Genomic DNA, 12,086 nt, shown 5'->3' with positions numbered 1-12,086 from the left:
ACATCGAGTGCAGTGTCCTGCATGGGCTGTGAGTTTTGTCTCTGTCTACAGATTGTGCTCCATCCCCCACTGACAAACAAATCTGCTGTTTCCAGTCTTCTGGAGAGGAAAACATTGCAGTAACTCCATTGTCAAATTCAACAGATAACGCAGTAGCACTCACTAGTACCCCTAGTATCATGAAGTGTCCTTACAGTAACAATAATGCATTATTATTTTTCCAGACTATTATCCTGGTGGAGACTTGTTCCATTTGCTGCGTTACTGGGGCAAGTTTACAGAGACTGCAGCAAGACTATACCTAGCGGAGATAGTCCTGGCTGTTGAACACCTGCATCAGGTATTCAGACATCACCTCACTTGTCTGCATTAAACTACTTAAGTGAATGTGGGGCTATAACTTTTTTATTCTGTTCAATGTCATTTTTATTTTCTGTGGTAATCAACAATAACAATATATATGACATCTTAGTTTAAGCGCTATAAGGCAGAAATGCAAAATAGTAGTACTACAACTTTCTGCCACATTAACCTTTATCTTACTAGCGTTCCTTGTCTGGGACATAAGTTGTGTACTCAGCCCTATGAACGTTCCCTGTGCGGAACTCAAAACTTGCAACACTGTAAGTAGACTTGGCTACGTCTTTTGGCCTCTTTTAGGGGCTGCAGATATTGAATCACTTTCTCTAGGGTTCCCACAAGTTCAACCTGAGCTGTCAACCCGGAAACTATAAACAGCAATTAACTTTGTTTATGTCAAGTGGGTTTGGGCTTCATTTTCAGTCCCCCTATTCAAAGTTTCTCACGTTCTTCCTCATGATGGGTGAAAAGAATGTGTATCCACTGAAGTAGCGGAAACAACTTTTTCTGTGTGGTCATTAGTTCACAACCATGGCTTCTATCATGTCGAATGAGCTTCAAAAGAACAAAGTAAAGTTACTAAGGCCTATTTAGGCAATTAAGATATTAACTGCATTTTTTCTCTGTTCTATTCGAATAAATATGGCTTTTATTTCGTGAATTTATCATGTTTACTTTAGATAATATTAAAGTTTTCCGTGGAGCGTGCACAAAAGTTTAAAAACCTGCAAAAAACCCCAATAGGGCTACTACCATTTTGCCGTTTAAATCCCCGTCGTGTAAAGGTTAAAAAGCAGCAAATCACACTGTGCAAATAACTCGTTAATTTCTTCCTTTCAGATCGGTGTCATACACCGTGACTTGAAACCAGAAAATATACTTATTGATGCACGCGGCCACATCGCAGTCTCTGATTATGGGCTGTGTAAAATCTTCAACTGCCACACAAAGGTAAAGTTAAATCCACCTTATCTTTTGTTGGGTTTACTTACAGGGTCGCATAGGCTACATGGACCACACTCTGTCTGGCACTACTCCTTGTTTAAGACTGGATAGTTTACAGGAGGACAAAATCTTTATGTAGCGATTCTTAATGGAAAAAGTGTAAACAAATGTAACAAGGTCTTTCAATTAGAGGGGATGAACTCAGAACTAATACTTATAGCTCTATTAGAGTTTCATAAATTATTGCTGTTATGCAATTCATACACCATTAACATGCTGTTTACTATACCAGATATGAAATATATTAGATAAATAAGCCTGGTTCTTACTTTGCGGAAACTACATCAGTTAACAAGTGGTTTGAAGAAAGGGCAATACTGGATGCTAAGGAGGATAGAGCAAGGGGCTAGTCCAACTAACTAAATAACTAGATGGCTTACGGAACGCGAAGGTTCATCACCGAATTAACCAAAGCCCTCCACCAGACACTGTTCTGGGGAAACAAAATCCAGTCTCCTTCAACTCCTATCTCCCAAAGATCTTGCCTGAGATTATCCTCCCATCTACGTCTAGGTCTCCTTAGTGGACCTTCCCCTCAGGCTTCCCAATCAATAACCAATGAACACCATTTGCCCCATCAATGCGTGCCACATTCCCCACCCATCTCATTCTTCTTGAATTAATCACCCTGAAGAGATTGGGGGGAAAACAAATTATTAAGCTCACCATTATGCAGTTTTCTCCATGCCCCATCATCTTCTCTCCTAGGCCCGAATATCCTCCTCAACACCCTATTGTCAAACATCTGCAATCTATGTTCCTCCCTCAGAGTGAGATACCATGTTTCGCACCCATACAAAACAGGAAAAATTATTGTATAGTATATTTTAAACTTCAGGTTTTTATAAATCAGACCGGAAGACAAAACACTTTGAACTGAAAAGGAGCACGTATTTCCAGTATTTGGTCTCCTTCTAACTTCCTAATGAGTATCATTTTGATTTGTTCCCAAGTATTTGAACTGCCACACTTACAAGGGATCTATTAGCCACACTAAGATAATTCTGTCTGCTGATGAGATACAAACATAATATTAGTTTTTTGTGAATTTACTTCTAGCCCCACCTTTCTACTAGCCTCCAGTAAAACTTCTGTGTTCCTCTTTATTGTATTTATATCATCACCCAATAAATTAACATCGTCAGCAAATGCAATTAGCTGAAGTGTCCCATCCAATTGCAACCCCTCCTGCCTGTCTTGGACTTTCCTGATGGCATATTCTAGTGCAAAGTTAAAGCGCAATGGGGACAAGGCATCTCCTTGTTTCAGACCATTCTTGGTGGAAAATGACTCAGATAAATGTTTAACTATACCAATTTTACTACAGGTTTCATTTAAGCACATTTTCATTAGACTCACTGGCGTCTTTAGAATACCAAATTCAATTTGAATATTGTATAACACTTCTCTCTTAACAGAGTCATAGAAAATTTCGTTCAAACTGGGGTTAGTTTAGATTTTTTAGCATTAATGAAAAAATATGTGTTAGGACCTTGCATACCGTGCAGTGCATCCAAATATACAAAGTATGTGGTTTGTTACAGTTTACCAAGTATTGTTATGATAGGGCGCTTATGGAGTTAACTTAGAATGGGCTGGACATCTAGGGAGAGAGGAAATGCCGCAAAATATAGGTGGGAGAAACTCCTGCACGTTGCTAACTTGGAAAAGAGGGGAGCAGATGGGAATACAGCATGAAGAGGGATCTTAGAGAAATAGGTTATGAGGGCAGCAGATGAAGGAATTGACTGTTTTCAATGCCAAGTAGTGGATGTTCAGAGCTTTGTTCCGGTTACCAAACAGTTAATTTCTAGTTGCTTCCTGTCTGATATCTCTTTTACGGTTATAGAAAATGCTTTTTCTATTAACAGGAGAAACGTGCAGAATCCGTGTGTGGGACAGCCCACTACATGGCCCCAGAAATGCTGCGAGGCAATGGATACAGCTTTGTGAGTATCTCATACCCTGATAGTGCGAGAATAATGAGCTCATTGTTTTATGTCACTGAACCAGCAGTAAGTTTAATGTAAACTATTAAGGCAATGCACTACAATATTCTGAGGATTTGGAGCCACGGATGGAATCTTCATGGAGCTTGCAATGACACATGCATAATCAAAGTAATCAGTATTCAGCACGAGACATAGAAGCATTCTACCAAATTTGGCGAACTCACAACAATAAAGTGTAAAATAATCTTATGCACTTCCACAACCAAACTCTATGAAAATGCTCCTGTTAGCTTAACCAAGTCTGTCCACGGGCGATATTTTGAGAATTGCTTAACATATAATGATAATTTAAACAATGCTTAACCAAATGATTTCCATGTTTCTCATATCACATTCATCGGAAAATGTAAGAAACGTCAGCAGTCTCCATGTCAATAGGAATCAAACCTCTTCCTATATTAAACAGATAAATGAAGAATGAGTACAAGTCATACACGGGAAAGTTCAATATAAAACTGGAGGCAAGAAATGAACAACGCAGATCCTTCCACAATTTTTTTCTTGATTCTGGAGACCCTAATTAAAATGTTTGACCGTGTGATGAAGTGAAAATGAGTGCAATTTGAACTGTTGCAGGAAGTCGACTGGTGGAGCGTGGGAGTCGTCACATATGAGATGTTGGCAGGCCACAGGCCCTTTGAATTTGATGCCAACAAAAGAGATTTGCAAACACTCTACACGTAAGTATCGATGACCCAACGAACGTGTTCCCTGTGAACATCAGTCTCGTATCAACAGTTACATGCAGATACCTTTGCGGCCAACACATTACTGTCTATTTCAATGCCAGTAAAGCAGGTGCACATTTTAATCATATGCATAATTAGCCTTAGGCAAGGAAACAAAATGCAAGCACAAACATTACGAAAGCAAATTTGTGCAGGACATCGATAAAATGTAGGGGGTCTGTAAACTAAAGTATTGCAAAAGCTAAGAACTAACATATTTTGACAAGTACAATTTTCCTTGACTCTTGTATGACCTGCATCAGAGTTCTCCATGCAAATTACACATAACTAAGCAGTTTACTGGAACTGTCACAGACATTAGAAATGCTAATTCTCATAGCATGTTTAATAAGAATGTTTAAATGGTAAATACAATGGACCTGTCTTTTACAGTAAAATCGTATGTGACACCATAGACATTCCCACATGGTTGTCGCCAGATGTGGCAGACCTTGTCTGGAACCTCCTGGACAAGAAACCACATTGCAGACTTGGCGCACTGGACATCAAGTGGCATCCATTCTTTGACGTGAGTTCTTATCCCATGTCTGACATGGTATAATAAATAATACAGAATATACACATATTTCAGTTCTGAACTGTGCTTTGTCCATGCAAATCAAGCACAGAGGCACAGCAGAGCAGTTCATGCCTTCTGACACTATTCTGGACAATCTCGTTGTTTGGAAAGTTCAGCATAATTTACATTCCCAGACAAATAAAAATAACTTATGTGATGGGCCTAACACCGTCAGTACATAAGCAGTAAGACCACAGTAAAAGGTTTAGAAAGGTGACGCATAATATATTGCCAGAGCAGAATTTCAAAGGTGTCTCTCAGTACACAACAATTTTCTTTGATCCTTGAAGGCAAGATCGGATGTCCCCAAAGTTCCTTGTAACTGCAGTCCAAAGTTTATATCCAAGCAGAAGATTGCAATTCAATTCCTTGTACTTCCTCCGTGATTGAAGGGTCTTTTACGTCGAAGCATTCTCCCTTCTACCTCCCCATACTTTAACTCTGCAATCAACAGTCTGGTCCATGTCACTGACGTTTGTGCTTCATCCTACAGGGACTCAAGTGGAGTGACGTGATGGCAAAGAAATACCAGATGCCACGCCCTCCACCACGACGACCAGTCGGCTCTATTACGTCCAGTCAGACAAGAGACAGTATCTTCAACCAGAGTGAAGACAATTACGAGGTAAGTAAGAGTACTGTGTGATGTGCCACATAGCAACGGTGTTTACACTTGGTGATTCTGTTACATTTGGAAAATGTCCTGGAAGCTGAAGGCCATGTTTCCATTAAGGTGTTTTAGTAATTAAAAGTTCTATGGCTGTCCCGAGTCCTATGCTAATACGCGAGTGGTGGATGACATGAGATGGCTTATGGGCATAAAAATTCATTAGTGGTAAAAGAATGAAATGCAATAAAGAGAGTCTACAATTAAGATACAGCTTTATAAACAGGTTTCAACATAACCTAACGTTTGTACCTTATGAACACTATAATAAACAAGTTCCACTTCAACTGAATTTACTTATATATATCTCTGTAATTCATTTTGCAGGTATGCACATATGTTGCGCCCGTACTTATACCACATTAGACACATGACGGAGACATCGAATAGCTGCACCCAAGACCAAGAAATGGACGATGTTCAACTTTAAATTGTTTAGTCAAAAACTGTTTAATTAAATTGTTTTTGATTTAACTGTTTATATTTTAGATAAATAGTTCAATTGTTTGTGAAAAAGTTAAATTGTATTAGTTAAATTGTTTTTAGTTCACATATTATATATTTAAGAATAAAAATTATGAAATATGTTCATTAACTTGCGCTGCATGTGTTTCCATACTTGTTACTCATAATTCCAGTTCCTGTTCTGATCCAATGTTTATTTCTTTTCCAGATCCCAGGGATGGACAACATTGAATTTCCGTCCTTCACTGAAGAATCACGAATTTGCCCATTTAGTTACGTAGTTTGAAATTAAAAGGTTAGATAGGTTTAGTTAAATTAGTTAAATACTTAAATTCCTTTAGTTAAGTACTTACGTTGTTTTATTTAAATAGTTACAGTGTCTTTAGTTAAATTGTTTTTAGTTCACATATTATATATTTAAGAATAAAAATTATAAAATATGTTCATAAACTTTAGCTGCATGCAATTGCATACTTGTTAGCCGTAATTCCAGTTCTGATCTGATTCAAATGTTTATTTCCTTTGCAGACTCCAGAAATGGATGACGTGATGTTTGCATCGGCCATTTAAGACATCGTGAATCAGCTAAATTAGTATAATTAGGGCATTTTTAGTTGAAAAGTTAAATAGTTAAATTGTTGTAATGAAAACAGTAAATTGTTTAGTCAAAAACCGTTTAATTAAATTGTTTTTTATTTAACTGTTTATATTTTAGATAAATAGTTCAATTGTTTGTGAAAAAGTTAAATTATATAAGTTAAATAGTGTTTTAATTAAATTGTTTTAGTTTAATTGTTTATATTTTAGTTAAATATTTTAATTGTTTCAGTGAACAGTTAAATTGTATTAGTTAAATAGTGTTTTAATTAAATTGTTTTAGTTTAATTGTTTATATATTAGTTAAATATTTTAACTGTTTTAGTAAAAAAGTTAAATTGTATTAGTTAAATAGTGTTTTTAATTAAATTGTTTGTTTATATTGTAGTTCAATAATTTAATTGATATAGTAGAAAGTTAAATTGTGTTAGTTATATAGTGTTTTTAATTAAATTGCTTTAGTTTAATTGTTTATATATTAGTTAAATGGGGCTGGAAGTAAATTCAGTAAAAACTAAGTACATGTTAGTATCTCGTCATCAGAAGACAGGCGGGCAAAATTATCTTAGGGTGGCTAATAAATCCTTTGAAAGGGTTACAAAGTTCAAATATTTGGGAACAACAATAACAAATCAAAATGATACTTGTGAGGAAGTTAGGAGGAGACTAAATTCCAGAAATGCTTGCTACTTCTCAGTCCAAAATATTTTGTCTTCCCGTCTGATTTCTAAGAACCTGGAAATGAAAGTATACAAAACAAAAATCTTGCCTGTTGTTTTGTATGGGTGCGAAACATGGTCTCTCACTCAGAGGGAGGAACACAGATTGCAGGTGTTTGAGAATCGGGTGTTGAGGAGGATATTTGGGCCTAAGAGGGAAGACGATGGGGCGTGGAGAAAACTGCACAATGACGAGCTTAAAAATCTGTACTGCTCCCCCAATATTGTGAGGGTGTTTAAGTCGAGAAGAGCGAGATGGGCGGGACATGTAGCGCATGGATGGGACAAGAGGTGTGCACCGGGTACTGGTTGGGAAACCTGAAGTGAAGAGACTGCTGGGGAGACCTAGACGTAGATGGGAGGATAATCTCAGGCGGGATCTATGGGAGATAGGAGTTGAAGGAAACTGGATTTTGTTGGCCCAGGACAGGGTCCGGTGGAGGGCTTTGGTTAATTCGGTGATGAACCTTCGGGTTCGGTAAGCCATCTGGTTGCTTGGGTCCACTATTTGGGAAGCCTGAGGGGAAGAGATCACTGGGGAGACCTAGACGTAGATGGGAGGATAATGTCAGGCGGGATCTATGGGAGATAGGAGTTGAAGGAGACTGGATTTTGTTGGCCCAGGACAGGGTCCGGTGGAGGGCTTTGGTTAATTCGGTGATGAACCTTCGGGTTCGGTAAGCCATCTGGTTAGTTAGTTATATTAGTTAAATATTTTAATTGTTTTAGTAAAAAAGTTAAATTGTATTAGTTAAATAGTGTTTTAATTAATTGTTTTAGTTTGATTGTTTATATATTAGTTAAATAGTTTAATTGTTTTAGTAATAAAATAAATTGTATTAGTTACACAGTGTTTTAATTAAATTGTTTTTAGTTTAATTGTTTATATTTTAGATAAATATTTTAATTGTTTCAGTGAACAGTTAAATTGTATTAGTTAAATAGTGTTTTAATTAAATTGTTTTAGTTTAATTGTTTATATTTTAGTTAAATATTTTAATTGTTTCAGTGAACAGTTAAATTGTATTAGTTAAATAGTGTTTTAATTAAATTGTTTTAGTTTAATTGTTTATATATTAGTTAAATATTTTAACTGTTTTAGTAAAAAAGTTAAATTGTATTAGTTAAATAGTGTTTTTAATTAAATTGTTTTAGTTTAATTGTTTATATATTAGTTAAATATTTTAACTGTTTTAGTAAAAAAGTTAAATTGTATTAGTTAAATAGTGTTTTTAATTAAATTGTTTGTTTATATTGTAGTTCAATATTTTAATTGTTTTAGTAGAAAGTTAAATTGTGTTAGTTATATAGTGTTTTTAATTAAATTGCTTTAGTTTAATTGTTTATATATTAGTTAAATGGGGCTGGAAGTAAATTCAGAAAAAACTAAGTACATGTTAGTATCTCGTCACCAGAAGACAGGCGGGCAAAATTGTCTTAGGGTGGCTAATAAGTCCTTTAAAAGGGTTACAAAGTTCAAATATCTGGGAACAATAACAAATCAAAATGATACTTGTGAGGAATATAGAAGGAGATTAAATTCTGGAAATGCTTGCTAATTCTCAGTCCAAAATATTTTGTCTTCCCGTCTGATTTCTAAGAACCTGGAAATGAAAGTATACAAAACAATAATCTTGCCTGTTGTTTTGTATGGGTGCGAAACATGGTCTCTCACTCAGAGGGAGGAACACAGATTGCAGGTGTTTGAGAATCGGGTGTTGAGGAGGATATTTGGGCCTAAGAGGGAAGACGATGGGGCGTGGAGAAAACTGCACAATGACGAGCTTAAAAATCTGTACTGCTCCCCGAGTATTGTGAGGGTGTTTAAGTCGAGAAGAGCGAGATGGGCGGGACATGTAGCGCATGGATGGGACAAGAGGTGTGCACCGGGTACTGGTTGGGAAACCTGAAGTGAAGAGACTGCTGGGGAGACCTAGACGTAGATGGGAGGATAATCTCAGGCGGGATCTATGGGAGATAGGAGTTGAAGGAAACTGGATTTTGTTGGCCCAGGACAGGGTCCGGTGGAGGGCTTTGGTTAATTCGGTGATGAACCTTCGGGTTCGGTAAGCCATCTGGTTGCTTGGGCCCACTATTTGGGAAGCCTGAGGGGAAGAGATCACTGGGGAGACCTAGACGTAGATGGGAGGATAATGTCAGGCGGGATCTATGGGAGATAGGAGTTGAAGGAGACTGGATTTTGTTGGCCCAGGACAGGGTCCGGTGGAGGGCTTTGGTTAATTCGGTGATGAACCTTCGGGTTCGGTAAGCCATCTGGTTGCTTGGGTCCACTATTTGGGAAGCCTGAGGGGAAGAGATCACTGGGGAGACCTAGACGTAGATGGGAGGATAATGTCAGGCGGGATCTAAGGGAGATAGGAGTTGAAGGAGACTGGATTTTGTTGGCCCAGGACAGGGTCCGGTGGAGGGCTTTGGTTAATTCGGTGATGAACCTTCGGGGTCGGTAAGCCATCTAGTTAGTTAGTTATATTAGTTAAATATTTTAATTGTTTTAGTAAAAAAGTTAAATTGTATTAGTTAAATAGTGTTTTAATTAATTGTTTTAGTTTGATTGTTTATATATTAGTTAAATAGTTTAATTGTTTTAGTAATAAAATAAATTGTATTAGTTACACAGTGTTTTAATTAAATTGTTTTTAGTTTAATTGTTTATATTTTAGATAAATATTTTAATTGTTTCAGTGAACAGTTAAATTGTATTAGTTAAATAGTGTTTTAATTAAATTGTTTTAGTTTAATTGTTTATATTTTAGTTAAATATTTTAATTGTTTCAGTGAACAGTTAAATTGTATTAGTTAAATAGTGTTTTAATTAAATTGTTTTAGTTTAATTGTTTATATATTAGTTAAATATTTTAACTGTTTTAGTAAAAAAGTTAAATTGTATTAGTTAAATAGTGTTTTTAATTAAATTGTTTTAGTTTAATTGTTTATATATTAGTTAAATATTTTAACTGTTTTAGTAAAAAAGTTAAATTGTATTAGTTAAATAGTGTTTTTAATTAAATTGTTTGTTTATATTGTAGTTCAATATTTTAATTGTTTTAGTAGAAAGTTAAATTGTGTTAGTTATATAGTGTTTTTAATTAAATTGCTTTAGTTTAATTGTTTATATATTAGTTAAATGGGGCTGGAAGTAAATTCAGAAAAAACTAAGTACATGTTAGTATCTCGTCACCAGAAGACAGGCGGGCAAAATTGTCTTAGGGTGGCTAATAAGTCCTTTAAAAGGGTTACAAAGTTCAAATATCTGGGAACAATAACAAATCAAAATGATACTTGTGAGGAATATAGAAGGAGATTAAATTCTGGAAATGCTTGCTAATTCTCAGTCCAAAATATTTTGTCTTCCCGTCTGATTTCTAAGAACCTGGAAATGAAAGTATACAAAACAATAATCTTGCCTGTTGTTTTGTATGGGTGCGAAACATGGTCTCTCACTCAGAGGGAGGAACACAGATTGCAGGTGTTTGAGAATCGGGTGTTGAGGACGATATTTGGGCCTAAGAGGGAAGACGATGGGGCGTGGAGAAAACTGCATAATGACGAGCTTAAAAATCTGTACTGCTCCCCCAATATTGTCAGGGTGATTAAGTCGAGAAGAGCGAGATGGGCGGGACATGTAGCGCATGGATGGGACAAGAGGTGTGCACCGGGTACTGGTTGGGAAACCTGAAGGGAAGAGACCGCTGGGGAGACCTAGACGTAGATGGGAGGATAATCTCAGGCGGGATCTATGGGAGATAGGAGTTGAAGGAAACTGGATTTTGTTGGCCCAGGACAGGGTCCGGTGGAGGGCTTTGGTTAATTCGGTGATGAACCTTCGGGTTCGGTTAGCCATCTGGTTGCTTGGGTCCACTATTTGGGAAGCCTGAGGGGAAGAGATCACTGGGGAGACCTAGACGTAGATGGGAGGATAATGTCAGGCGGGATCTAAGGGAGATAGGAGTTGAAGGAGACTGGATTTTGTTGGCCCAGGACAGGGTCCGGTGGAGGGCTTTGGTTAATTCGGTGATGAACCTTCGGGTTCGGTAAGTCATCTAGTTAGTTAGTTAGTTATATTAGTTAAATATTTTAATTGTTTTAGTAAAAAAGTTAAATTGTATTAGTTAAATAGTGTTTTAATTAAATTGTTTTAGTTTGATTGTTTATATATTAGTTAAATAGTTTAATTGTTTTAGTAATAAAATTAAATTGTATTAGTTACACAGTGTTTTAATTAAATTGTTTTTAGTTTAATTGTTTATATTTTAGTTAAATATTTTAATTGTTTCAGTAAAAAAGTTTAATTGTTTTAGTTTAATTGTTTATATATTCGTTAAATAGTTTAATTGTTTTAGTAATAAAGATAAATTGTATTAGTTAAACAGTGTTTTTAATTAAATTGCTTTTAATTAAATTGTTTTTAGTTTAATTGTTTATATTCTAGATAAATAGTTCAATTGTTTGTAAAAAAAGTTAAATTGTATTAGTTAAACTATTTTTAATTAAATTGCTTTTAATTGAATTGTTTTTAGTTTAATTGTTCATATTTTAGTTAAATATTTTATAATGTTTTAGTAAAAAAGTTAAATTGTTTTAGTGTAATTGTTTTAGTAATAAAGTTAAATTGTATTAGTTAAACAGTGTTTTTAATTAAATTGCTTTTAATTAAATTGTTTTTAGTTTAATTGTTTATATTCTAGACAAATAGTTCAATTGTTTGTAAAAAGGTTAAATTGTATTAGTTAAACAGTGTTTTTAATTAAATTGCTTTTAATTGAATTGTTTTTAGTTTAATTGTTCATATTTTAGTTAAATATTTTATAATGTTTTAGTAAAAAAGTTAAATTGTTTTAGTTTAATTGTTTTAGTAATAAAGTTAAATTGTATTAGTTAAACAGTGTTTTTAATTAAATTGCTTTTAATTAAATTGTTTTTAGTTTAATTGTT

At 35.2% G+C, this 12,086-nt stretch overlaps 1 protein-coding gene across 2 annotated transcripts; it reads left to right on the top strand.

Moving 5' to 3' along the window:
* The first annotated feature begins 546 nt into the window (after positions 1-546).
* Positions 547-11,360, top strand: LOC147872079 (uncharacterized). Of its 2 annotated transcripts, none has more exons than XM_087359318.1 (8): positions 547-623; positions 1,201-1,311; positions 3,237-3,314; positions 3,954-4,057; positions 4,499-4,634; positions 5,179-5,310; positions 5,680-6,112; positions 6,346-11,360. In XM_087359318.1, exons 1-7 carry the CDS (start codon positions 585-587, stop codon positions 5,716-5,718), a joined length of 639 nt encoding a protein of 212 aa, XP_087215444.1. In that variant the 5' UTR covers positions 547-584; the 3' UTR covers positions 5,719-6,112; positions 6,346-11,360. The 2 variants fall into 2 exon arrangements, with proteins under 2 accessions (XP_087215444.1, XP_087215443.1); XM_087359317.1 differs by lacking the exon at positions 547-623 and adding an exon at positions 822-930.
* The last annotated feature ends 726 nt before the right edge of the window (positions 11,361-12,086 follow it).

Source organism: Zootermopsis nevadensis, unplaced genomic scaffold, assembly GCF_977971745.1.
Source record: "Zootermopsis nevadensis isolate Lab colony 2312 unplaced genomic scaffold, Znev_1.0 Znev_ptg000031l, whole genome shotgun sequence".
NCBI lineage: Eukaryota > Metazoa > Arthropoda > Insecta > Blattodea > Termopsidae > Zootermopsis > Zootermopsis nevadensis.
This window is presented reverse-complemented; position numbering and strand designations above follow the sequence as displayed.